Genomic DNA, 26,887 nt, shown 5'->3' with positions numbered 1-26,887 from the left:
CTTCCATAAGCAACATTCAGTAAAACAAAGTCCTGATCTCTTGTAAATAGTTAGGTGGATGGGATTATTGAGGTCTTAACAGAATAGAATCCTCTGAAGACTTCTTTTGACCTATTTGCAAGCAGAAAATACATGATGTTCCTTGAAGCATTCTGATTCTACACTGTAATGCTCATGTATTTTCTATTCTCTAAGTGTGTGATTATTTAAATATTTAGGGTGGGGTCTTGAACTTCTTGCTACGGTGGAATCACATCTGTACTTTTGTTGACATCTGAAAACGATTAGGGGTTGTTTTTTTCATGATGTCATAAAATAATTCATTAAGAGGGCGAGGGGTGGAGATGGACATCATTATGAAACACTACAGCATGCTCTTCTTGGGGATTTTTATTATCACAGTTTGTTTATATTAGGCAGAGGAGAATATTTCACATCCAAACTATTAAAAAATAGATATCCGGAATACAGCCAAACCACAGTTCCAATCATCCAAGCAGAATGTTTCCCAAACTTCCCTGCCCTCTGTGATACAGTTCCTGAGGGTTTTAAAATCTTTACTAAATACATTTTAAATCTAACTGCACAGGCCCCTGTGTAGTAAATAACCTGCTGGATTTGGAGTATTGAAGAAAACATCCTCTCTTAAACACTAATGACTACATTTTCAAAGAGGCTCCACACATAAAATCTCCTTATATGCATGTACATTTGATGTACACATGCATAAGCGATTTTCAAATAGACCAAGTACTTGCGTGATCGTGCAGGAAAGTATATGCGAGCAAAGCAGGCCTTTTTGGGGCATGGTTTGGATGTCCGTGAGTACATTATTATTTTATGGCAAACGTACACGTGAACGACATAAAAAATGCACAAACACTTTTATACCTGCTATTTAAAATGCCAAATTCAAACTTTCTTTGTCTTTTGTGACCTGGCTTTTGGCGTGCTGGCTTCTGTTGGTGAGTGGAAAGGGCAACTTGCTAGGAGTTGAGGCAGATGGTGTGGAGGGCTAACAAGGAAATGGTTATCCTTGCCCATAAGTTTGTTTGGCATCTCTTGTAACATTTTGTTTGTGGGTCTGTCCTTCTGTTGCATCCAAGGTTGGCTTCCATCCTTTGGGGAAACCTTACAATGGCTGGCACTGTGTGTGTGCGCGCGTGTGTGTTTGAGGTGGACTGGAGCTGTGCATGAGTGGTCATGAAGTGAAGTTCGACATGAGTATTGCAAACTTAAAATACCACTATGCACTTGTTTTATAAACCTAGGAGCTTGTACAGAAAGAGGGTTGACAGCAAAGTGTTGCTCATCACTGCTGGCCCTATCTGCCTTTTGGACCAGAGACTATCTGTAAATATATATATCTGTTTAGTAAGAAACTTATATGCCTTTCTTACAAAGACTGCTTACCTTGCCACCCTTGAGAGCATGAAGTGTCCAGTTTACCAACCCTTCTCTGATATGGTGCTCAGGGTCGGATGGAGGGTGGGTGACTTGGGAGGGGTTCATGATGCTCTTGGAGAGGGATGAAGGCTGGAAGGGGGTGTCTTAGATGTTAAAGTGAACGGGGTAGAGATGGAGGAGTGGCCATCACCATGCAACATGTATGACTTTTTTTTACAATGGTAAGCACCGAGGGCCACCTCTAGAGGTGGCAAGGGGGGCGAGACATAAGTCTTGCAAGACCCCCGGGGGGTAAGATAGGGGGGTTGCTGAGGGTCATCATAGCCCTTTAAGAAAATGGCAGCCCTGGGCAAAAAGGGATCACCATCATGCATTTCTTTTTGCACATTTTGCCATGGTATTATTTCATGGGGGTAAATACTGCACAGTTTCCAGAGCTGCAGCTTGAGAAGCCCCTAAGTATTTTTGCCCTCTGTGGGAAAATACCACGGCATAGTAAATGACCCCCTGTGTTTGATAAAATGCCACACATTAAGTTGTATATGTGTCCAACAGAGATTTATGGGACTTGGTCAATGATCTTCAGGGGTTTTCCCAGGAGTGTGCAATCTGCTTCCCTTTTCCATGTGTCAGGATATGCCTGGTCACTAACATATATTGGGTTAGGAAGAGTCTTATTTGAAGAGGCTGGATGACTGAATGAAGGTTGAGCCTGTTGGAAGACTGATAGCAGAAGGTCATCCTCCAGCAGACAGTAAGGGGTTAACACCCCTCTTAGCCATGGCACCTGACTTTGTGAAGGGGGGGGGGGTCTGCAAGGCATATAGAATGTACATAACTCCTGCCTTTCTGTAAATAAACCCCCTTATTCCCCCACCTTTCCCAGCCTACTCATATAGTTCCAATTTACTGCCCTGCCCCTTCCCTTCCCTCCCCCCCCCAGTTATAATATCAGTTACAATGTAAAGCCCTGTTGGCTGAATTCGCTGTTGTCTGGAAACCAATGTGATGTCTCGTACGAATGTCGGTATAGAAAAATGTTAAATAAATAAATAAATAAATAAATAAAATAAATACCTAGATAGGATGTAACCTGTACTAGTGAGCTGTGATTCCATCTTTCTCCCTGCCTGTTCCGCTGGTCATATTCCAGTACAATCACCTGTACAGAAACATGTAACTGTATATCTAGGGCCTGATTTTCAAAAGCATTTTCACATTTAAAACTGGATTTTACATGTGCAAATGCACTTTACCCTTGTAAGTGGGCTTTTGAAAATTGACACGGTATATTCCATTGAATTGTCAATAGGTTTTACCCATGTTAAGTACACTTCTTGTGGGTAAATAGCTTCTGAAAATTGCTACCAAATAAAGAATCCTTGCATGCTGCCCCAGAGGAGCTTCAATTCATTTCTGCTTCACAGTAAGTGTTTCTCCTGAAGGCATGGGGATCCCTACTGCCCACTCTGCCAGTTCTGACCCTGAATAAGCAGACTGGGTCAGAACTGATACCAGACAAGGAGAGAAAAATTCATCAGAGCCAAGGCCAAACCAGGTCTAGCTTGGGAGGTATCTTGGCATGCAGCTCTAACACTGACGCAGACTCGGGATCAGGAGTCCAGGAGAGAGGCACAGAGCAGGACACCAGAGCAGAACGGTGGGGCTGAATGTAGCACTGGAACAGAGCCAGACAAGCTGAAGTTCTGGAGGACATAGCCAAGGACTTGGTTGCTCTTATAAACTATCATCATCAGGGCAAACCCTGTGCTGAACCAATGGGATTCTCTGAGGGTGTGTCTACCTACCTGGCAACCTGAGGGTAAATGTCCCTTGATCTTTCGTTGCCTCTATGTTTCTTGTGGCTCCTCTGCAGTTTCCCAGCCTCTGCCTTTTAGGGTTTCCAGTTTAAGCTCCACATCGATCCTGGCACCAAGACCAGTGCAGTTTTTCCTCAACGTTCTTCTACTTGCCTATCTTGCTGAACAGAAGGAAATTTGTGTCAAGTCTCATATTCAACTGATGAACCCTGGGAGCAGTCAGCCTATACTAACCGAAGACTTGCAATCCCTATATAATTTGCTACATTTGTGTGTTGATCACTGTCAGTCAAGTTCCAAAAACCGTATTTGTGCTACCTTTTCAGGAATTTACCAATTGATTTCTTTTCCTGAGGGCGTACTTTCAGCATCCCACCAAAAATTGTGCCTTAACTGAAGATGAAATTTAAAAAAAAAAAAGATTTTCTCAGGGGACGTAAAGATGGCAATTTTCTTTTGTTTTCATGTGGGTAAAATGTATTTACCTATGTAAAACAGCATTCTGATCATTGCCCGGCCTCTGTCCATGTGTAGCAGCACATGTGCTTTTTACCTGCTGGGAGAAGAGCGTGCACTGACTTAGCACATATTCGTCTAACTATCGGGGGAAGTCCACATGCTGGGTAGCAGCTGCTCAAGAAAGGAGCATCCCCTGGGGTTGGGGGAGTGAATGTATAGGAGGGGAGTAACCCCATCAAATTTTAACAGGCCCTTATGCTAGTAAAATATATATAAATGTATATATATATTTTTTTCCTCTGAATAATTTCTTTCAGTAGTAAATTTGAAATGCTACTGGTGATCTGATCTAGATTCCCTTAGACAGCTCTTTCATTCCTATTTTAATTAAGTGATGTAGGTAGATTATCTGCCTAAATGTGAATCCAATCCATAATCATTTTCCCATCTAATAGAATAATTCACCACTTTATTGCAACAAGTTACAGAATTTTAAAAGGGTCGATTGTCTTTCAGAAGTTACTACAGCAATAGTTACAGACAAAAAAAAATGGAACGCATCCATGGTTTCATTAAAATCTCACTGCATTGAATTTACATTGGAGTTTGACTTTAGAACAATGAGATGAGCACTAATTAAAAGCTAACTCTTCTTGGCGATTACTTAGAGGTTTGGAACTCTACAAATTCACTGCCCCCTGGATTTTCACTTTCTTGAGCAGCTCATTTTGCACAATGGCTGTAAGATGCATGAGGGTGATTTGGCCATTACTATGGAAACCTGCCACAGGACCTAGTGGACAGAGGCTCTTCCCAGGCTGCTTCAGAGCTAATTCTCTTTGTGCTGTTATTTTTTTTTTTTTAACCTCAAATCTATGTGTCTTTTTTTTTTTTTTTTTACACTTTTTATCCCTACTTATGAATACTCTTTTCATTTTTGGGGGGTGAATCATTTCTGTTTTATGAATTTGAATGTAACGTTCTTTCTTTGCTTAATGTTCTCTGCTGTTGACGAGAGAGAGGGAGTCCTGGATCTCTCTCAGAATGTGAGTTTATATACTAAATTTTGTGTGACACTTTGGTGGTCCATAAATTTTGTGTGACACTTTGGTGGTCCATAAATTTTGCATCTCAGAAGCACATGAATATCCTGCAGATTATTTCTTGATCTCCAAACATGATAGTTCCCAGATTTTGGAAAAGTATTAGGCTTGCCTCAGAATATCTGTCTTTCTGCAAGCTGTTAAAGATGGGGCTATCTAGCTATCTATCTAGTTAAGCAGTCAGATTTTAGGATTTGGTTTTTTTTTCTGTGTGTGGGGGGGTAATTTCCACATATTGCCCATAAGTTACACCAAGTTTCAAAGCGGACTTACGCGCATAAGTCTTCTTTGAAAATTATCCCTGTAAAACTGCGCATGCGCTATTATATGTGCTGTTTGGTGCACTTAAGTTTTGCAAAGAGAATTTATGCAAATGCTTTTTAAAATCAAATTGTATATGCGTAAGTTCTGATCCCACACAGACACAACCCCACAGAACGTTTCTCTCCTATGCACATAAAAATCTGCACATAGGGAGGGTAACTTTCAAACAACTGCCTATATGGCCTTGTGTAGTTTTACCTTAATATTTTATAACCTGCGCAATCATAAAATCCACGTATGCTTACATGTGAATGCATGCAGTGCTTTGAAAGCAAGTATTTCAATTAATTGAATGTGCGTATTTTTCCTGCCTATTTTAAAAAGTGGATATTTATTTTACGCACGTAAGTCGATATATTTTAAAAACATTTGTGCATAAGTGAAATGACCAGTTTACGCAGTCCTTCTCCAGTCATTGAGACCCTCCTGGTTCTTCAGCCTGAGCTCCACAGCCCTGCCATCCAAGTTCACCCAGACCTCACACCCAGCCAATAATACACAATAAACGTATTTAATATTACTTATGCAAAATAATCAGCAGGTGTAAAATTACGTGAATAAGTTGGCAAATCTATGGGCCAAATTTTACAGGTGTTGCTCACGCTAAAAGGCCAGTGATGCGGATTTTAAAAGCCACTATTTATGTGCATATATGCACGTGTGTGAACTAAAATAAAGGGGTGGGGCATGGGCATTCCAGGGTGGGGCCAACAGTTACGCGTATTTTAAATCCAGCAGCTGCAGTGCGCGGCAGCTTTATAGCTGCATATATTTACTGCTGCTCCTGATGAGGTGTAAGTCTGCAGAAATTGCGCTTTAAGCTTAACACAACAGGGTGAGCGAGGGGTCAGGGTCAGCTGGGGGGTGTACAAAATGAAGAACCAGAGGGGTCTGGATGACATCGAGACGGACTGGGCAAACTGGTGGACTAATTGGTAAAACTGGGAATGTCCTTCATGCGAGCATGTTTTAAAATCTGCTTACCTGCTTAAGGAAAATATACGAAGTACGTTTGCTCGATAATGGCTTAAAATTAGGAGCACATTTACGTACGCATGATTTAAAATTCCAGCATATGTCCGCTCGCACACCCATACGCACATGTATGGGCACCTGTGCACTTGTTTTAAAGTTACCATCTATGTGCTTAAGTATTGGCCCCACCCAAGAATTCCCCTAGATTACCTACTTTTTACACGCATATATGTGCGTGCAAAAGTAAAAATATGCACATATGTTTGAAGTTTATAAACTGGCAGTGTGTAGGCATGTAACTTTACATATGTATTAGTCACACAATTCTCTAAAGGGCCACTTCTGCACATAAAACAATGGTTTATGCACGGAAATCCTATTGAAAATTATCCTTTATGTTTTGCAATTGCTGAATTTTGTTTATATTTGCAGGTATTCTTTTTTAATCATTGAAAGATTTGTTGAGTGATTGTTTTCTAAAATTATTTTTGGATTGGGCTGACTCCTCCTCAGGTGTCCATTAATTGAGAGAAGTGAAGCTAACTGTGGCTTAATATTTTTATCTGGACTTATTTTGATTTTGTAGTTTTATAATTTATATAGTTTTAAAGTAATTAGAATTTTAAAAAATATATCTTTTTTTTTTTTAATCTGATTCAGCTGATTATAATTTTTTTTATTTTCTATGCTTGTATGTCACCTTGTATGTTAGTACAATAAGGTAAGTAAAATGTATTCAAAATAAAATAAATAAAAATATTATTCTGCACACTTGGAAAGTGTGTACTAATTCCAGAGTCAGAAAAGTCCAAGTATTTGTATTTTATAATTTTTATATTGCAGTGACTGTAAAAGCATAACCGTATGCCTAGGCATTCTACTCCTAATGCTGTTGCCCATGCTTTTACTTGATAACAGGAATTTAGGGGATGCGAACTAGGATTTGGCTACTTTTACTATCAGTGTTTTTGGCTGAAATGATACACAGTAACTCCTTGGTTCCTTGAAGTATAATTTGTCTTTGTTCCTAGTTATATTAGGTTTAAATTCTCCCTTTAGAATAGCTTTTATGATGAGGATTATTCTGCCCTGTTTTTAATATTTGTATGTTTTCGTTTTGTTACTATTATGTTTCATTTTATGATTATGTATGTTTTTAAATTCGTAAACTGCTTGGAGTTATTTGACTTGAGGTATATCAAGCACAATAAGCCATAAACCATAACTAGAGCTTCTGATAAACCCTGATAAAACACCCCAATGCCAAAAAATAAAATAGGTTTTTATTAGATAAAACACTGCTTCCCCTGGTACTTTCTCACTCCTCCTTTGCCTACCCTACATCCTCCACTTTGGGGCAGAATTTAAAAAAGTACACCCATGCGTACTTTTGTTCGCGCAAACTAGAGTACGCCGGATTTTAATAGATATGCGCGTAGCCGCGTGTATCTTTTAAAATCCCGGGTCGGAGCGGCCTCGGAGGGAACTTTCCTTCAAGCCCCCCCCACGTTTGTTTGAAAAGTTACGCCTGCCCAAGGCAGGCGTAACTTGCACACGCCAGCCAGCCACCGGCGGGCGATTCCCCAGCCCGGGAGCAGTTTCAGAAGCCTCAGCCACGCCCCCGGGCTGGAACCATGCCCACGGCCCCACCCCCAGATGATGCGCCACCGCAACACGCCCCCGACACGCCCCCCAGGAAAGCCCCGGGACTTACGTGTATCCCGGGGCTTGCGCGCACCGCCGAGCCTATTCAACATAGGCTTGGCGTGCGCAGGGTGAGCTTGAGGCAGGTTTTCGGGGGGGGGGGGGGGTACGCGCGTATCCCTTTCAAAATCTGCCCCTTTGTTTTTGTGCCTCCTCACAAATGTATATATTTGATTCAGCCGGAAAGGGTACCCAGCAACAGTACCTGTGTTGCTTAAACACCAATAAACACCTCTATTGGTATCCCCAAAGAACCCCTAATTAGCTAGCAAACAATCACCTAAATTTACAATTTATAAACACCTAAGATCAGAAGCACTAACCGTAACCATAAAATTTATACATGTGAGTCAGCACAGGGTTATCAATAGTCTTCTTGGAAAAGATGATACGTGGGCCAGCTCAGTGGTTCGGTGGCAGTGCTGCACTTCCATGTGCAGGACCAGGTCTTCCACTGTGTCAGCTGAAGATGGGGATGCTGCAGAATCCGTGCTCACAGTTACTGGGGGAAGGGAGTCCCAGTCATCAGGCAATGGCTACTGTCTCAATTTAGCTGGTTAGAACTGAATTTCTGGCTAACCAGTTACATTTGAAAGCCTGCCCTGGGAAAGCCTCTGACCCAGCCTCTTACTTCCCTGGCTGAATGTGTGCGGTTTGTGAATTTAACCTGACAAATGTAATCAATTATAGGGTCGTGCTTAAGGGCGACGCCTAGTGACTGGATTTAAGGGTCCATGATTTCAGGGTCCAGAAGGAGCAGGGCCCCCAGTCACAGAATGTCAACATAATACCTGGCTTAAGTAAATTGGGAAGAAGTACAGAACAAGGGAAAATTCCACAGCCAGTCGGAAACGAAGACGTACAGTGCCAGACTCCAGCCCTGCTTCCGATTCAGCTGGAAGCCCAGAGGAAGAGGAAGAAACTGCCAGGTCAAAAAAAGGAAAAGATGATGTACAAAAGGCTGATATCCTTTATTTTTCAGCGTAACTTAGACTGACTTGTGTTCAAATTATTTTGAATTTCCATTAAAATTGTTTGGAAAAACTGATGTGGTAGGTTGCACTGCAGGTTCTAGTGAGACGCTGTCATGTTGCATTAGAATCTTTTGTATGTAAGCATGCACTCTAAGATGAATAATACATTTATTTATTTATAAATATTTGATATTTCAACTTTTTTCCTTAAACTAGGCTCAAGCTGGATTATATAGGTATGATGACACTGACCATATAAGTAATATATGTGAGGTAGATTTTGAGTGAGGATCATTGGGTATAAATAATGCATATAGATAGATAGATAGATATATGACATAAGTTAAGCATCAGAAGGTGTGATATAAATTACGATATATATATATATATTAATGTATATATAGCCGCTGCCCTGATCTAGACACAAGCACAGAGCTCACTGGGAGGGTCATTGGCAGTACCTATGCCTGCTGGGTTCTACTTGCATAGAGGGGGGTGGGAAGAGGGGGGGGTCTTAGGGTTTTTCTCTCTTCTCTGTTGCTCTTCTGCACTTGGGATGTGAATCGTGTGCCCGATCGTCTTAACGATCGGGTTCGGCTGGAGGGAGAAAAAAATCTGATCGGTGGAGATGTGAATCTGAATCTGTTCCGATTCACATCGTTAATTTTTTTTTTTTAGTGAGGCCCGACCCTTTAAAATTGACCCCTTACCTTCCCCCACCCTCCCGAACCACCCCCAAAACTTTTTACGAGTACCTGGTGGTCAAATGGGGGTGCGGGGACTGATCTCCCGCTCTCGGGCCATCGGCGCCATTTTGGCTGCCATTCAAAAATGGCACCGATGGCCCAATAAAAAAACCAACCTACCCGACCCTTTAAAATGACCCCTTAGCTTGCCCCACCCTCCCGATCCCAAAACATTTTAAAATTACCTGGTGGTCCCGGGAGCGATCTCCCGTTCTCAGGCCGTCTGCTGCCCCTCATAAAGATGGCGCCGATGGCCCTTTGCTCTTACCATGTGACAGGGTATCCGTGCCATTGGCCGGCCCTGTCACATGGTAGGAGCACTGGATGGCCAGCTGTATGTGGACTTCTTTGTAATCAGCTCACTTAGATCTATGGTAATTTTCTTTAGAATTATGTGCAAACTGAAGCAACATCTACTTGGTGCTCATCTGTTATGGAATACTAGATGGATCAAAAGTTTTATATAGCATTTAAATCTAATGACTGTAATCTAATTCCCTATAGAAGTCCTGCAGGTTGGAGAGGTGAATTTTGTACAATATTTCCATATTGTTGTTTATTTGCCTTTTTGCTCTATTAAATTGAAAACTAGCTGTGAAGTCTTGTGTTGGTTGTGTCAAGCTAAAGGATCAAAGAACTACTACTAATGCATTTTAAAAGCCCTTTGAAAGCAAAGCGAATGCTTCACATGTAAGAGGGTGTGACACCTTGAAAAGAGACCTTTGAGGTCTCAAAAGTTCTTGTTCTACCATTTCTTTTGCTTGTTCTTTAAAAAGTATATTGTAGTTGTCATGTTAGGCTACTTGATATGTAGAAATAAGGGCCAACAAACAAAATGTAGATGAAACCTTTTTACTGGACTATCTTAATGTATCTGTGTTGAGCTTTCAAGAGCTGATGAACAGAGCATAACTCTTGAACAGAGCAAAGCTCTTGAAAGCTCATCACAGATGGAGTAAGTTAGTCCAATTAAAATGTATTACCTACAGTTTGTTTGTGGATCCCTATTTCTACAACATACAAAAAGATCTACAGGACAATCTGATCTTTTCCCAAAGTTCTGTTCTTTTTCTCTTGCAGTTGCTTTAGGTTGAGGTCAATGGGAGACACCAACACATTTTTCCTTGACAGGTGAGTTTCTGCCAGCCAGCAGTGTAAACTATATGGGGCCTCATTGTGTTCGAGAGATGCCAGTCCCACATGGTTTAAACCGCTGGACAGCTGGAATGCACCTGGTAGGGAAAAAAGTATTCTATTCTGTTCTTTTTTTATTCTTCAGTTTATATGTCGCTTGTCTTTGTAAGAACTCGAAGCAGCTTACAGTATGCTAAAAATGCATAACAATCTATATAAATAAAAATGTAAATGTTCGTTTGTTCAAAATCTTAAATCTCCGAAAGTTCTTCACCGATTGCTTTGAAATTTTGACATAACGTTGCATTCGAATACGCGCGTATTTTTATATACCTATATTATATAGATGTCACACCTGTGATAGGTAAAAACATGCTTTTTTGGAAAAACAGCGCCATCTGTTGGACGTAAAAGCAACACACACTATCTACAATATAAATGGGCTCTGACTGACGGACCGCAAATGCGCAGTAGAGAGCAGCTCTACCGCACATATGCGGACCATAGAGCTCTGCACTACGTGCTGGGTGTCACAGAGGGGAGGAGGAAAGGGCAGATAAGTCGCCGTTCCAAGAAACGGCTCAGCCCGTTCCTCCGCTGCTGGGGAAGGGGGGAGGGAGTAGGGACTGCCGGACAGTTACACACAGGAGGAGGAAAGGGTAGAAGAGTCGCCGAGCCAGTCCGTCCACCGCTGGGGAAGGGGGGGAGGGAGTTGGGATGGCTGGAGCAGAGCAAATGCAGTAGAAAGCGGCTGTGAAGAGATCACAAGCAGCTGCAGCCTGCAGCAGCCAAAGTGCAATGAGCTGAACAGAGAACAGCTCGCCCTCCTCCCCCACCCCCTGAGTCCCTCAGATAAGGAGAAGCCAAGTAAATATCCCGCAACTGCAGGGGGGGAGGGGGAAGGCAGTGCTGTCAAGCCACCCGTGGGTCTCAGCCACCACGGGAAGAGTTTACATGGGCATCGCTCCACCCCCACTCCCAGCAAAGCACCGTCACGAAAGTGAAAGCCAGAGCCCTGCTCCCTCCTCCCTTTCAAGCCCCCGATCTGATTTCTTAAAGGCACAGGTCTCCCAGAAAGAGCAATGTAAGCTAGGCAATGTGTCCCAAATCTGTTGCAGAGCCTGCCGCCTGCCCTTTGCGAGGGGGGGGGAGGGACGGAGTGTTTTCCTCACTCTCCCAGACACAACAGGCATGGGAACTTTGCAAGCTCTTGCGAGTGCAGAGCAAAGACTTAGGTGGAGAGGGGACAAAAATATCGCCCATTTTAACTGTGTGAGAGAGAAGTGTGTTAATGTGCGCTGAAGGTGAGTGTGAGTGCCGGAAAGAGAGGGAGACTACATGAGGGATTGTGTATGTGTGTGAGAGGGATTGGGCGTGCATGTGTGAGGGACAGAGGGAGAGTGTATGAGCAAGAGAGAGAGAGGAAGCTTATGTAGGGGGCTGTATGTGAGAGAGAGTCTCTAGCCCCTCCCCCAGCTCTCCACTTATAGGTTACAGTGGAAGGGGTTGAGTGTAGAGGGGAATGGGAGAGCAAAGGAGTCGGGGCCTGTAAGGATAGAATGAAAGGGGTCTGAGCCTGTCCCTCCGCCACCAGGGAAGGGGGGAGGGAGTTGGGATGGCAGGACCATTACGCCTCGCAAGATCCCCCTTGGCCACCACTGCAGCTCCTACCACCGCCGCCGCCTCTGGCCCTTCGTGGTGCTGGGGGGTGGGGGAAGAGCGGAACAGAGCAAAGACGTAGGAGGAGAGGGGACAAAAATCTCGCCCATTTTAACGGACTTAACGGCTTGTACTAAATATTTTACGATTCCATTTCAGTGTTTCCGATTGCATTGTTAAATTGAATTTTCATAGATTTCGATTTATTTTCATTTTGATTTAATTATTTCGTGAGACATTGCGTTGGAATTGAGCTTTGTCATTTACCATGCCGTTCATTTACTGAGTATAGTTTATTTTTTTTCCTTTTTTCATTCTTTTTCATTTCTAGAATTATGCGGTTTACATCTAGACACGGATTGCTTCTCACATGGACAATTATATGTTGCATGTTCTAGAGTCGACAAACCTGACAATCTCTATATCTGCACAGACAATGGAACAACAAAAAATATTGTATACCCACAAGCATTGTGAAATTAAACATATTAGAAATGTGCGCTTTCTCTTTTCTTTCTTTTCCATTTAACCAGACTGAGCCACAGCAACGAGTGGCCGGGTACAGCTAGTCCCTAATAAAACATGCCCTTTTAGTGCACCACTTGAGGAGCTCCGCCACATATAGACAGCCTTTTATGGGTGGCTCAGGTGCAGATGTGTTATCAATGGGTAAGGGGGGGGGGAGGACCTAGAGCAATTCTCAGCTCCCATAGCGGGAATGAGTTGATAAATGATTTTCTAGCCACAGAAAGGTAGCTAGCTCTCCATTTTCCTAATTTTGCCCTAGATCTCCTGATGCTCCACACACACCCCCATGGTAGACTTTTTATGGGCGACTCAGTTGCATGTGTGATGCCATCAGGTGCAGAGTGGGACCAGAATGACTAACATCTCCTACAACTGAAAATAGTTGATACCGGGGAGTTTGGTAACAGCACCATAGCTAGTTCTCACTCTTCTTAGCATCATCAAAGATCTTCTCTGGAAAACTTTCAACACTAATTCTAAAAGTGGCTTGCTTTAGAGCTATGGTCTATGGTTGGGGCATTCCCAGATTGCTACTGGTGGTCTCCCTTGTATCTTAGAGGGAACGCTGGTGGAGGTACTCTGAACATTCACAAACAGGTAGAGAACAACCCTCCCTGTTATCTCAGAGTGGCCAAAACTCAAGACTCACTGGGGCAGATTTTAAAACCTGCGTGCGGGCGCAGATTTGTTCGCGCAACCCAGAGCAAACAAATCTACGCCCAATTTTATAACATGGTTGTGCTGCCGCGCGCATGTTATAAAATCCAGGGTCGGCGCACGAAAGGGGGTGCACAATTGTGCAACTTGTGCGCGCCAAGCCACGCAGGCTGACTCCGTTCCCTCTGAGGCCGATCTGAAATCGGAGTGGCCTTGGAGGGAACTTTTCTACCGCTCCCCCCACCTTTGCCTCCCTTTCCCTATCTAACCCACCCCCCAGCCCTAACCAGATCCCCCCTACCTTTGTTTCAGAAGTTATGCCTGCCCGAGCCGGTGCGCCATCCCCCGGCACAGGCTGCTGTGCAGGAGGACTCGGGACCGCCCCCCAGACCACCCCTGAACCTCCACCACGCCCCCGGACCCACCCCTTCCCACCTCTTTTTCGAAGCCCCGGGACATACGCGTGTCCCGGGGCAGCTTGGGGTAGCTTTTCGTGGGTTACACGCGTAACCCTTTGAAAATCTACCCCACTGTGTTTAAGCTATTTTAATAAAAGGTACTTGTGCTGTCATAAGAATGAACAGACAATATTTCTCCCACAAATATTTAATAAATAAACCTTAATTTCCATCCCATATGTTTGATCAATCTGCACATTTTGTTTTGTTATATGCATATTATATGAAAATTATGCTATGCCTCAAAACCTGACAAATCATGATCATTCTAATGAAATAAACAGAGTCAGTGATGAGTCTTTTAAAACAGAAAAACATTTGGCATGTTCCATAATACAAAAATGACTATAAAATAAGCAGCCCGTATCCATTTTTGCAGATTACTATGATTTCCAATCAAGTCTAACGGTCGCAAGGTCAATAAACGCTGAAAATTGTAAATAAAGCACTTCGTTTCATTTTTACACTGCAGCCAGCAACATTAATCCCCCTGCTCAAGCAATGCGCAGCTTATCCAGGAGGCGTTTCTAAATGGCCGCACTTTCTGTTAAAAGTTGGCCTATTTGCTTGGCACAAAAAGAAAAGGCTCAACGTTGCTGCAAACTGAGAGCAGCTGTGCTTGACTAAACAAAAGCTCTCCACGATACCGATCTTTTTTAACTTGGCACTGTCTTTTTGCATTTCTACATCTGCCGTACTGTTTCTAGCACATCAGTGATCACATTCAGCGGGGGGGGGGGGGGGCTATTTTGGCTCCAGTATAAAAAATGGATCATCTTACACAATTTATTTAAGCTGGACCATTTTTATTTATGTTTTGCTTTTGCCTGATTTTATTTTGATTAGAATGTAAGTGTGCGGTTAGAGTTTTAGAAATACATCACTACATACAGCATAAAACTGCTGTCTGGGGATCTTTTTGTGGGCTCTTAAATGCAACTGGTGTTTCCAAGCCAAATCCCTGGTTCTTCCACTAATGTAAATATTATTCATTTATTTTATTTAAAATGTTTCTAGGCTGTCAGCATCCCCACTTTAGGTGGCTTACAATAGAAACTTAATTAATCAAATAAAACACAAGAAAACCCAAAACTATTCAAGACAACATTAGTGCAGCTCAGTATTGATTCTTTTGTACCATTTTATTGTAGCTCCTAGAAAAAGTATTCCTGACATTAGAAATTACTTGAAAATGGAACCAGACAACACTGCACAGACCCATATGTGCTCATATATGAGTGCATGGAAAGCTACTAGAGTGTTTTATAACCTACAAATATCCGGTCTGCACAGATTATAAAATAAAATATGCGTAGGTCTCAGTACGCACAAATATCTGCAGTGCACTGAAAGCGTGCACTTCTACCTATTTCATAAATACATGCTCATATACTTTATGCGCAAAAAATATATAACTTGTTCGCCTAAAACCCTGATTTATATGTGGAAGCAGGTATATTTTAAAATATGTGCTTGTACTCGAAATCATCAGTTTGTCGATACCTCCACCAGTTTACCCAGTCCATCTCTTCAGTTCGTTGAGACCCCCCCCCTTAAGTACTTCAACCTAAACTTCTCCCAGTTTATCCACGTCTCCCACCCCAACAATAGCAGAGTCTGATATCAATTGCACTAGATAATTAGCAGATGTGCAAATAGATTGCCTAATAGCAGATGTGCAAATAGATTGCCTAATGACAGTATCTGTGTAAATCTCTTATAAAATAGCAATTTACATGTGTACCTCGTGGCCCCGCCCTGGAATGCCCCTATACCACTCCTTTTTTATGCCGGTAAATGTGCACACGAAACTGAAAATGTGTGCATTCTTTTGATAATTATAAAATAGCATGTATGCGAGTACAAGCTACTTGTGTGCAAATTAATTACTTCTTTGCAAATTAACTCGTTAGTTTATACCTGGTCCCTCTTCAATAGGAGTTTCTGTCCTCAGGAGATCACAGGTCACTGTATTCAGAATACCTTTGTCTAAAGCAACCAGTGATCAGAGGTTACTCATTCCACTGCCTCATGAAGAGGAACTGGACACTTTTAAGTATTCTGGTTATATATTTTCAAGTTCTCTTGCTGTTTTTCATCTACTTAGCTTTTTCCATATTGTGCTGGATCTTTTTTTTTTATCTGCATAGCTTTTTTCCATATTATGCTATTTTTTTTACATGCTTAGGCTTTTTTCTATATTGTATTGGTTTTTACCTGCCTATCTTTTCTATTGCAACTCTGTTCTCTTTTTTATTCAGTTTATTTTGTTGTAGCATGACAGAAACTACTACTGGGAAATTAGATTTTTATTCCCACCTTCCTTTTCCTCTTATATACACTCTTTCAACTTTTGTGATCAGCAGATATTTTTTCCTGATAGGATTCTCATTGGCATAAAATCACCTGCATATAATTGCTCCTTTATTCTCAGAAAGTGAAATTTTAAAAACGCCCTGCATAGTGTATACATTGTACACACAGATTTTACCGAGTATTTTCAAAGCAGACTTATATGCATAAGTTTGCTTTGAAAATACTCAGGCAATTGGATCAGTACATGCACATTCACTCATGTAAATGTACACCTCATTTTCAGAAGGTAACTTACATGTGTATACTTATGCACACAGATGGTAACTTTCAAACCGGTATGCAGGCATAGTTTGATTCATGTATGCACGCCCAGATACGCAGCCACTAAATGGCATCAAGAGTTATAAAATTACATTATGCATCGGAAATTAGGAAAACTATGGAGGAGTGGCGTGTCTCCTGTAAGGGTTAAGAAGAGATCCTGTAGGCAGAGTTGTAATGGAGACTGTGGAATCCTAAGTGCAATGTTTGGCAGGAGGTTTTGTTGGAGGAAGAGGCTGGGGTGCCCAGAGTGCCTCTTTAAAGGGAGAGGGCTCTGCAGAGGCTTTCCCAAGGGCAAAGGCCTGAGGCATAGAGGTGTTTCTCCTCATGGTAAAATAACCAGATGGCCCAAACTGTGTTGAATGGAGAAAGAAGGAGAAACCTGGTCCTCCTGTTGTTGTGGAGGACCTTGAAGTGAGGAGATCCAAATAGGCTTGACTGGAAAATCCAGGGAGCCTTTGTTAAGTCCTCAAGGGGAAGTCTGAATGCCCTTAAGGTGTATTGGAAGATATCAATGGGGTAAGAGAATTTGGCTGCTGTGATGGAAGTTTAGTACTCTGGAAACTAATCAAAGCTGTCATGACCATGGTGTTTGGTGGGACTATTTCAAGGAGCAACAAAGGAGGATAATCTATACATTTTGTAAAATAACAGTTGAACTTTTAGAGTTTGGAGCAACAAGTGTTCTGTCTGGACACTGGTGCTGCTACAGCCTGGCTGTGGAAGCCTGGGAACAGAGTTAATGAGTTCTTTTGTATCCTCTGACTGTTGGTAACTCTCAGAAAATAAAAGCTGGTTGTTTGAATATACTTTTGAGTGAGTCCCTACTTTATTTAACTGTATGATTTCCTGGGGAATAAGGTTGAAAGAGCAGTTATAAGGGGTTAATAAAGAGAAGAACTATGTTCTCTGGTTTCCTGTCCAGCTCGGGGAAAAAGAAAACACCCTTGCCTCTGAGCCCAGACCCATTACACCATCTGCTTGACCCATTAATAAGTGAACCTTACCGAGAGACCGGCAGTGTGCTGCCCAACTGGTATCAGGCCATCTTACATTTTATGTGCCCTTCCTGGGAGGGTTACAGTAATAATAGAGAGTGGGCATATAAAAAAATTATTCCCTTTTTCCTCCAAAGAATGTTTGAATACGATTCATTTACAATTGTTCCATAGATATTAATTTAAGGTTCTGCTGTCTTTTAAGCATCATTTAAGCAACCGTCATCTTTTAATGATGAGGAAACATCTTGTAGGCTGTTTTCAATCTACTGTGAGGAGTTTCTGCTTGTGTAAATTCTCCCAGCATTCATATTTTGCTCTCTCTCTCTCTCCAGGTCAGAGGTCATGAAGCTACAGCTTCCTTCAAGAGGTAACACAGAGACGAAACAAGGAGCAGTAGTACAAGATGGGAGATATTGCTTGTTTGTGCAGCCAGATCGAAGCTCACCAACAGGAGATGCGGGAATTGTAGACAATGGTATGAAATATTCTGTTGTGTCTAGATATAAAGCTTGATTAACTCACGTTTTTTTTTAGTGTTGGAAATTGTATTGCTGGTCAGAGGTAGAGTAAAGCTTCCAGCACTAGTGTCAGTCAAAGGGCAGAAGCTGCAGTTCTGGTCTGGGATCTATAATCTGGATGTATGCACATAAAACATGCTTTGCACACACAAAGCATGTTTTCTATGCGTAAATATGATTTATGAGCACAAAATATGTATTCTGTGCTGAAAGCATTTTTGTGCACATAAATCATATTTTATGCCCACAAAACAAGCACAAATTTATGTTTTGTGTTCATAAAAGTCTTATATGTGCATGAAACAGGATTTTTGTATGCATGAATTATATCTGAGAGACTCCTCCGCTTCCCCGAGATAAAATGTGTGATCAGCCGGTGCTGAACACATCATTTAACTCAGGTTTGTGCGCACATTTTCCAGTCAACACAGTTTTTAACTCCTAATATGTTAGCATCCCAGAAGCTTACTGCATCGGGAGTTAAACATTTTTAGAATATGTGCATTATGAAACTGTGTGCTATAAGTTTGAACACTTAAAAATCACAAATCACACAATTTAGCCAGGTAAAAAAAAGGGGCCAGATCAAAAGTATTCCTGGAGCAGGCTATCAAATTTAGCCAGCATGAAATTCAGTGCTAACCAGCTATGTTTAGACAGTAGCCCAAGCAATACAAATGGCAGCCCTAAATCTACTCGTTCAGATTTTGAGCAGGGAAGTTTAGCCATGTATTCAGCCACATGACTAGACTGAAAAGTGCAAATGAATATCCATGTAAAGTGAGCCAGGTGGATGCACTCGCATATCTGTCTGATCCATTCAGCAGATTTGTGAATATCAACCCCATAGTCCTTGGGGAGGATAATTTTTAAAGTAATTTATATGGCATTTCACCCGCATTTCTCCAAGAATAAGTATCTAGAAGCATTGACGGATTTGGGCAGATGCCGCCCCTAGGCACTGTCTGTGCCAATGCCACCCTGCCAGCAATACCATCCTCACAATGCAGTGAGTATGCGAACTAAGGCTATGCTCGCTGGTCCCTTCACCCCTCTGGGCTTCTGTGCAGGGGAGGAGCCTGGGAACACAGATGTAGTCCCATGCTTACTGTGTTGTGAGGATCATGTCGCTGCAGCGGAGCCCTGGCAGGGAGAAGGGCCATGACAGTGGCAGTGAGAGGTCCGGGACAGGATTGCCAGCATGTGGGACATCCATTACGCTAATGCACAAGGCCATTCATAACCAAAACATGCAATGGTTTTCTGAACACCTGTATTTCAATAAGACAAACCGACCAACAAAAACTCAACACCTGGCCAAACTGCGGACACCTTCTCCTAAACTTACCAAACATGTATCGATAAAGGAACGTTCAGTCATCATAGCAGGAACCACAATATGGAACAGTATGCCCACTGAATTGCGCCAGGAACCTTGCCACAGAAAATTTAAACAAAACTTAAAAACCTGGTTGTTCAAAAAAGCATACCCAGGACTGACTTGACCTTCTACGGCCGCTCACATCACTGCTAACTTTCCATCTGTTTCCCCCCCCCCCTTCTTGTCCGGCTCTTATTCCCTAGAAAAGCTCTCCACTGTATTTTTGCCTATATGTAGATTAAATTCTCGGTATATTGTGTTACTTATAAGTCAATGATATCTATTTTATTTAAAAAAAAAAAAAAATGGTTCCAGTTGCTAAGTTGATTGTTAAGCATTCTGCATGTATTGCTCCGTTTAATATCTCATTGTAAAGCCTGTTGCTGAATTATTGTTTGCTGTAAACCGAGGTGATGTGCTATATGTGCCGCGATATATAAAAATCTCTAAATAAATAAATAAATAAAATTGAAGAGCAGGAAATTTGCTGGCACATTCTCCCCACCTCCTTCCCAAATTTGTATCTATTTTATTTATTTATTTATTTTATTAAAAGCATTTACAGTGGGCCCTCGGGTTACGAACGGCTCGAGTTACGACCAACTTGGGTTACAACCAACATTTCAGGTTTCGGGTTACAATCAAATTTTGAGTTACGACCAAAATTTTCGGTTTTGAGTTACGACCAGATTTCGAGTTACTGACCCGTGCCACGTGCATAGTACAATCATTGCATTCACTTGCTTAATGATAATGTCATGTCATACTACAGAACAGTGTTGAAGAAAAGACAGAAACAGACAACCTTAGACCAGTTTTTAGTTGCGAAAAGGTTGAGACCAAGTGAGCCAGAAGCATGTCCTAGTGGGCTACAGACCTCCCCAAGTAGAAAAAGGACACCAGAGAGCCAGATTCCAGATGATCTAATGGAATGGGACTCTCCTTCCAAACAATAACCACCTTCCATTTTGTCCTCCCCCCTTCTCCCTTCCTGCAAACCAAAGATGTCAACTTTTAAATAAATGTTAAAACATTTTTTGTTATAGGAATGGTTAGGTAAGGGGTGCTTTTGGGAGGTTTGGAATGCATTATGAGTTTTTCCATTATTTCCTATGGAAAAAATAGTCTTGACTTACAACCAACTTGAGTTACAACCAGCCCTCTGGAACCAATTGAGTTCGTAAGTCAAGGGACCACTGTATTACCCGACCTTTCTACGTTCAGAGCGGGGAACATTAAGAACACACATACTATGTCAAATAGCTAATGAAAGAAACTGTTAAGTGAATCAACAATATGAGTAAAGCCAAGCATCATATAGAATAGAAATAACAGATAAACAGTAACAGTTATAAAATCGCTATTAGGTAGTTAAGACATGAATAATATCGAACATAACATGGACACAAATGGAGATAACAGGCATGGAGATAACAGGCATACAGAAACAACTAGTCAATACAATTACTATTAAGTAGTTAAGACATTATGAATAATTTCGAACATAGGATAAACATGAGCGTTAAAGTTCACAGGGAAGATTACAGGCAATTCTGGGGGGCTAAAGGAACACCAAAAGGGGGTCGTGTTAGGAAGTATAAATTGACGCTTCATATTGGGAATGTGTTTTTAAAGAGGTGGGTCTTTAATGCTTTTTTAAAGAAAGCTCTTTTGCGGAGGCACCTCACTTCCTTTAGTAGACTATTCCACAGGAGAAGGCCCACTCTTTGGTTTCATCAAGATGGACCAGCTTCAGAGATGGAACTTTGAGTAGCATTATGTTTGCCACCTAAGGGACCGTGAAGGGGTGTGGATTTTCAGTATTGAAGAAATTTAGGGGAAGTGTATGTTGTATATAGATGAATGAATAATCATAGCAAGTTTGTATTGTATGTGGTGTGAGATTGAGAGCCAGTGTAATCTTTTAATGACTGGAGTAATATGTTCATATATGGGAATGCCAGTTAGAAGTCTTGCTGCCGAGGGACAGGTAGCAGAAGTCTTGCAGTAGGGGCAGGTAGCATATCCTGGGAGACCTATTAAGAGAGAGTTGCAGTAATCTATACCAGAGAAAAGTAGAAACTGCAGGACAGATCGGAATTCAGAATGCTCCAGAAGAGGTTTCAGGTGGCGGAGTAGGCGCAGTTTGTAAAAAGATAAATTGGTAACAGTCTTTATATGATCACATAAAGAAAGAGAGGGTTCAATAGTAACTCCTAAATTATTAGGGATGTGCATTCGTTTTGCGATGAAATAGGAAATACAGACGATATTTCCTATTTCGTCTCATTTTGGGGGGGGCACCGAAACGATAAGAAAACCCACGAAATTTTGTGTGATTTTCTTATCATTTTTGGGGAGGGGAGAAAGGGCACATTTAAAAAAAAAACCAAACCCAACCCAACCTTTCAAATTTAATTGCAACCCCCCACCCCCAAGACTTACCGAAAGTCCCTGGTGGTCCCGGGAGCGATCTCCCCCTCTCGGGCCATCGGCTGCCACTAATCAAAATGGCACCGATGGCCCTTTGCCCTTACCGTGTGACAGGGCTATCGGTGCCATTGGCCAGCCTCTGTCACATGGTAGGAGCAATGGATGGCCAGATGGCATTAAGTTTGATTCCAGGGTCTCAGGATCTAAGTGTCCTCGCTTCATGTAGGTTGTATTCTCTCCAAGGGAGATTTGTTCAGTGGCTTTAGATGTGATAGAGAAGGAGACAAGGAAGTGGTTACTCCATTGAATTTCAGTTGCCGAGATACTAGCCTCGTTTATATGAAAACCTGAAGGACTGACAAAGACCATGTCTAGTCAATTACCCTTGTATGTGGGCAAATAAATAATTTGCTTCCAGCCACAAGATAGTAGGGTATTGAATAAAACTTGGGTAGGGGACAGTGTAGAGGGGGTTATAGGGTGAAGATTCAAGTCAACTAAAATTATGGTCTTAGCAGGATTTAGGTTGAGATTCAAGATAGATTCACAGAGGGGAGAATAGTTATGTGTAAGCAGTCCTGGTTGGCAATAAGTCAGGCAAAGATTGATATATTGAGATTTAAGGCATAGCAATTCATATGGAGGAGGAGTCGAGTATTCAACCAGAGAAAATTTCAGATGAGATTTAAAGAAAATCACTAAGCCTTTACGACCTTGTCTAGATTTGTAGAAGTATGAGAAATTAGATGGGCAGCAGTGGTTAAGTACCAGTATGTCATGGTCTTTCAACCAGGTTTCAGTAATGCATAGATAGTCGTGTGATCCGGAGGCAAGGAGATCATAGATAACAACAAACTTTTTTGTTATAGACTGAGCATTAACAAACAGGAAGAGTAATGTAGTAGATGCAGCAATGGATATCAAAGCATTTAAGGCAACATATGTGAGGGTTCTAATTAGCGGAGGACAAAATCGACGTTGGATACTGTACCTCCCTTAACGTCCTTGGCCAGTAATCATTGAAATGGGAAAATGATCTGGATTGGATGGCAGTTTGTATTCACAGATTCCAGCTAGTGCCATTGCAAAAATGCTGATAGTCATGTACAAGGCACGCATGAAGGGGCACACAAAGGGCAAGCTCCTTTGTTATTAGCCTCTGGTGTAGGCGCCTGGCTAATGAGGCCCTACACCAACGGATGACATCATCAGCGGGTGGTGCCGGAAGTTGAGGTGCGGGAGCCCCTTTCAATGTCTCGGGGTGGCTGGGTTGCCACCATAGGAACAGGTTTAGTAGGTCTGTGTATAAATCCAAAACTGTCTAGCATATAGTTGCTTTGATGGGTCTCAAAGGAACTTATAAAATGTTTAAGAATATTCTTGTTTCCCAAAGTGGCATGAATAATTGTGACTAACAACCTCAATTATTTTGTCATTCTATCAGACGTAGCCTTGGTAGAGGCTCCTGTCTCTTCCTGTGTACTTTCTGCATTCTATTTCAGCTTTTTCTTCTTCCTTCATCTAGTCTTTTATTGTAATTGCTAGTATTATCTTTAAGTTTAATTTATTATTACGACTGGCAATGTAGTGTAATGTAGCCTAGTGATGAGAGCACAAAATCATGAACCTGAGCGGGTCAGACACTGCCTGTAGAATCCGAGCTGAGAACTGATGGCCTGCTTCCTAACCAAACCTTTTCCTAAAACAGGTCATTTTCTTCCCTGCTTTTCTTCAGAATACAATGGAGGCCATCCCTTTCAATTTGGGGAATATCAAGGGCTCCTGGGAATATGTGATCCCATTCTTGCGGCTATGAATTCTTAAGGATAGAGTGAGAATGTTCATCTACCTCATCCTTGTAAGCATAGATACACATTTGGGATAAAAAAAACCCATATGTGACAGGATCCCACTATAAAAACTACTGTAGCTGTGATCGGTTCCTAGAGTTAACTGATTGGATCAAGCACTGCTGGAAAGTACAGATTCAGTCTTAGATTCTATATTCCTATGATGCAGAGGCAAATACAGTTTTTGAAGTTTAACAAAGTTACATTGCATTACATATGACGTGATCTAGATAAACCTATTTGGTACGTTTTTTCTTGTTTTTGAATCTGCACCTGCAAGATTTGATTTATAGAAATCCATTCTATCACAGAGATAGAACTGTATTTTATTCAATTGTTTTATGCTGTCCACCTCAAAATGTTCATGTCTTGTAAACCACTTTGGGTTGCAATTGTTCTCCAAGGAAGGCAATATAGGAATGGAATGTGACATAAATAACGTTACAATTTATTTCGGAACAGCCAATTATGGGGTGGAAATTCAGTTAATTGCATTTGATCAAGTTGTGCTGTGTTTTTTCACCAGAACTCCTTTTAGTCCCTAAGAAAGAGCAAAAATGTATGCCAGCTGGTTGGGTTTTGAACCTAACTAGAAAAAAAACATAGTTACACATACATTTGTAGTGAGCAAGAAATCAGAGACGTTTGACTTTAAAATGCTCTGGGGTTGTTTCTGAGATTGTCTAACTCTCCAACTTGGTAATGTTTACATGCTTGCCTGTTTTTCCTCTCCAATTTTTTTTGTAATTTCTTGTGTCTATTTATTTATAATTTTATATCTCATCTATCTAAATACTAGGTGGGTTACAATAAAACATATTTATTAAGATAAACAATAAAATCACATGTGTATAATAAATATGTAAAAACAGAACAATAAAACTTAAAAATACAAAAAAAGCATAAAAACAAGTAAAAAAAGACCCCCCCCCCCCCCCCCCATCATCTCTGGTCAATATAAAAACTTGCACACAAGAGCATGAATGTTGATTCCATATCTTTCTGTTTGTTTGCCCTGTTTAATTTTCTGATAATCAACAGTCCATGAATCGTTAATCTCCATATGCGTCTCTTTCAGTAAAGGGTAATTACTTAACTTTAACTTGTATTCTTTGGGTCCTGTCCGATGGCTCATTGGTAGTGCTGTGCATCACCATGTGGAGGACCTGAACCCCATTCCTGGAACAGGTTATCTGCTGGGGATGCTGCAAAGGGAGTCCCAGTGATTGCACAACAGTGACACCTAGTGGCTGGACTTAGTGCCCATAATTGTAGCACTCTAGAAGGAGCCTTGAGGACTGTCACTACCATTAATGAGTTGAGAGGGGATATAAAACATGGGGAAATTCCTCGGATAGTTGAGAATGAAAACTCATGGGGTTGGAGCTATTGTGGAAGAAACCCAGAGGAGCAGGAGGAAACTGATGGACCCTAAAACCTCTTGTGTTCTATAAAGAGAGCATTTGAACAGTCGTAGGTCTGCCTTCTTTTCTTCCTGAGTTGTCCATTAACCTAATGTTCTTGTCTGTGCTAAAAGAATGGAGGAAATGAGTAGTATGTGAAGGTTCTTGAATGTTCAGAATTCTAATAGAAAGGCAGCAGGACCTGCAAATACAATCTCTCTTCCTCCAAAATTCTTAATCTACTATGATAGCAAGTTTAGCAAATCACTCAATAAGTCTTGCAAAAATTGTGTTTTTGTGACTGTACTACAATACTAATACATTGCATTACCACTATCCCTATCCTTTTGTCTTTATCATAAGACCAAATACAGTTGATATTCCTTTCTAAATTCTGTTTCCAAGAAATTACAAACTTCTTTTTCTGATATGTTTATTTGTAAACTATTGCTAACAAGATTACCTTTGGTCACATAAACTGGGAAGGAATGCTGTGTGTAGGAAATGAAACACTTTGGTGCTTGTGGTTAAAAAAAAAAAAAAAGTGCATTCTTTCTCTGTAAGCGGGGAAGTATGCGGAAGGGACCAGAGGCCTATTTACTAAAGCAGGTTAAAAGCACATAGTAATACACGTTTTTAATGTGCATTAATGTAGGCCATTTAATGCAACCTTTAATGAATTCCATATTAAAACAGTTTTTCTGGGTGGGAGCCATTTACCCTTGTAAATGGATATTTATAACAAGATACAAAGTGCCTCTGGGCTAACCCCTACATATGTAGCATAAATAACGAAAAAGGGGGGAGGGGGTTGTTAGAATTTAATGGTAAATTCTCTTGTGCATGAAGCATTAAGCAATAAGCAGGTCCTCTTAATTAAGCTGAGGCAGAACAGCAATGTCAGTGATCTCAAGATAAGTACAGTCTTTAAATTTACCTGCGAAATGTTGGAGTGTCATAGAGAGTGTAATTGATATAAGAATTAAGACTCACAATGGAGTAACATTTATGTGCATAAGAAAAGAAAAAATAGAAAAATTGGGTAACAAAATTAAAAAGAAAAAAAACACATTAAAACGGTATAAAATAAATCTGGTAATAGCCTAAAGTGAGGCCATTACCGTTACTTGATGTACCAGACAATAGAATTTACCACTAAATTCTAACAACCCCCCCTTTTTGTGATTTATATTGGATATTTATCCATATAAAAGGGGTTTTTGAAACTTGACCACCCTGCTTGCATGTAAAAGCATGAGCGTTCTTCCACAATGCACATATTTTTCTCTGCATTTTGCAGACACATTCTCAGTGGTTAAATCATGCATGGTTTTGTAACCATGGGCAGCTGTGTAGGGCTCGCTGCGATGCAGTTCTCTCCTAGTACTTTAGTCTGAATCCTTGCCTGAGACCTCCAAGTTACCTGAATCCTTGTCCGAGTCTTCTGAGTATCCAAGTCTTCGTCTGAGTCTCCTGAGTATCCAAGTCTTTGTCTTCGTCTTCGTCTTCCAAATAACCTGAGACTTCGTCTGAGGTCCTGAGTATCCAAGTCTTCATCTGAGTCTTCCGAGTAACCTGAGTCTTCGTCCGAGTCTTCCTAGTTCCTGAGTTCTTGTCTTGTCTTATTCCTGCCCTCAGCCTCCGTCTGGCCTCACGCACTTGTTCCCAAGCAGCGGGTCCGAAAGGGCTACCGAGTGGCCGGAGGGCTACTCTTGT

At 41.4% G+C, this 26,887-nt stretch overlaps 1 protein-coding gene across 2 annotated transcripts in view; it reads left to right on the top strand.

The window, feature by feature from the left end:
• The window catches only part of EFCC1 (EF-hand and coiled-coil domain containing 1), a 182,738-nt gene that overhangs the window by 117,370 nt on the left and 38,481 nt on the right, over positions 1-26,887 (top strand). For both annotated transcript variants that reach the window (XM_029600813.1, XM_029600812.1), the window contains exon 3: positions 17,919-18,061. In XM_029600813.1, coding sequence (XP_029456673.1) covers positions 17,919-18,061 — 143 coding nt within the window. The remainder of the gene's footprint in view (positions 1-17,918; positions 18,062-26,887) is intronic.

Source organism: Rhinatrema bivittatum, chromosome 4, assembly GCF_901001135.1.
Source record: "Rhinatrema bivittatum chromosome 4, aRhiBiv1.1, whole genome shotgun sequence".
In the NCBI taxonomy this organism is placed as follows: Eukaryota; Metazoa; Chordata; class Amphibia; order Gymnophiona; family Rhinatrematidae; genus Rhinatrema; species Rhinatrema bivittatum.
The sequence above is the reverse complement of the archived record's forward strand: the minus strand, read 5'-3'. Positions and strand labels throughout refer to the sequence as shown.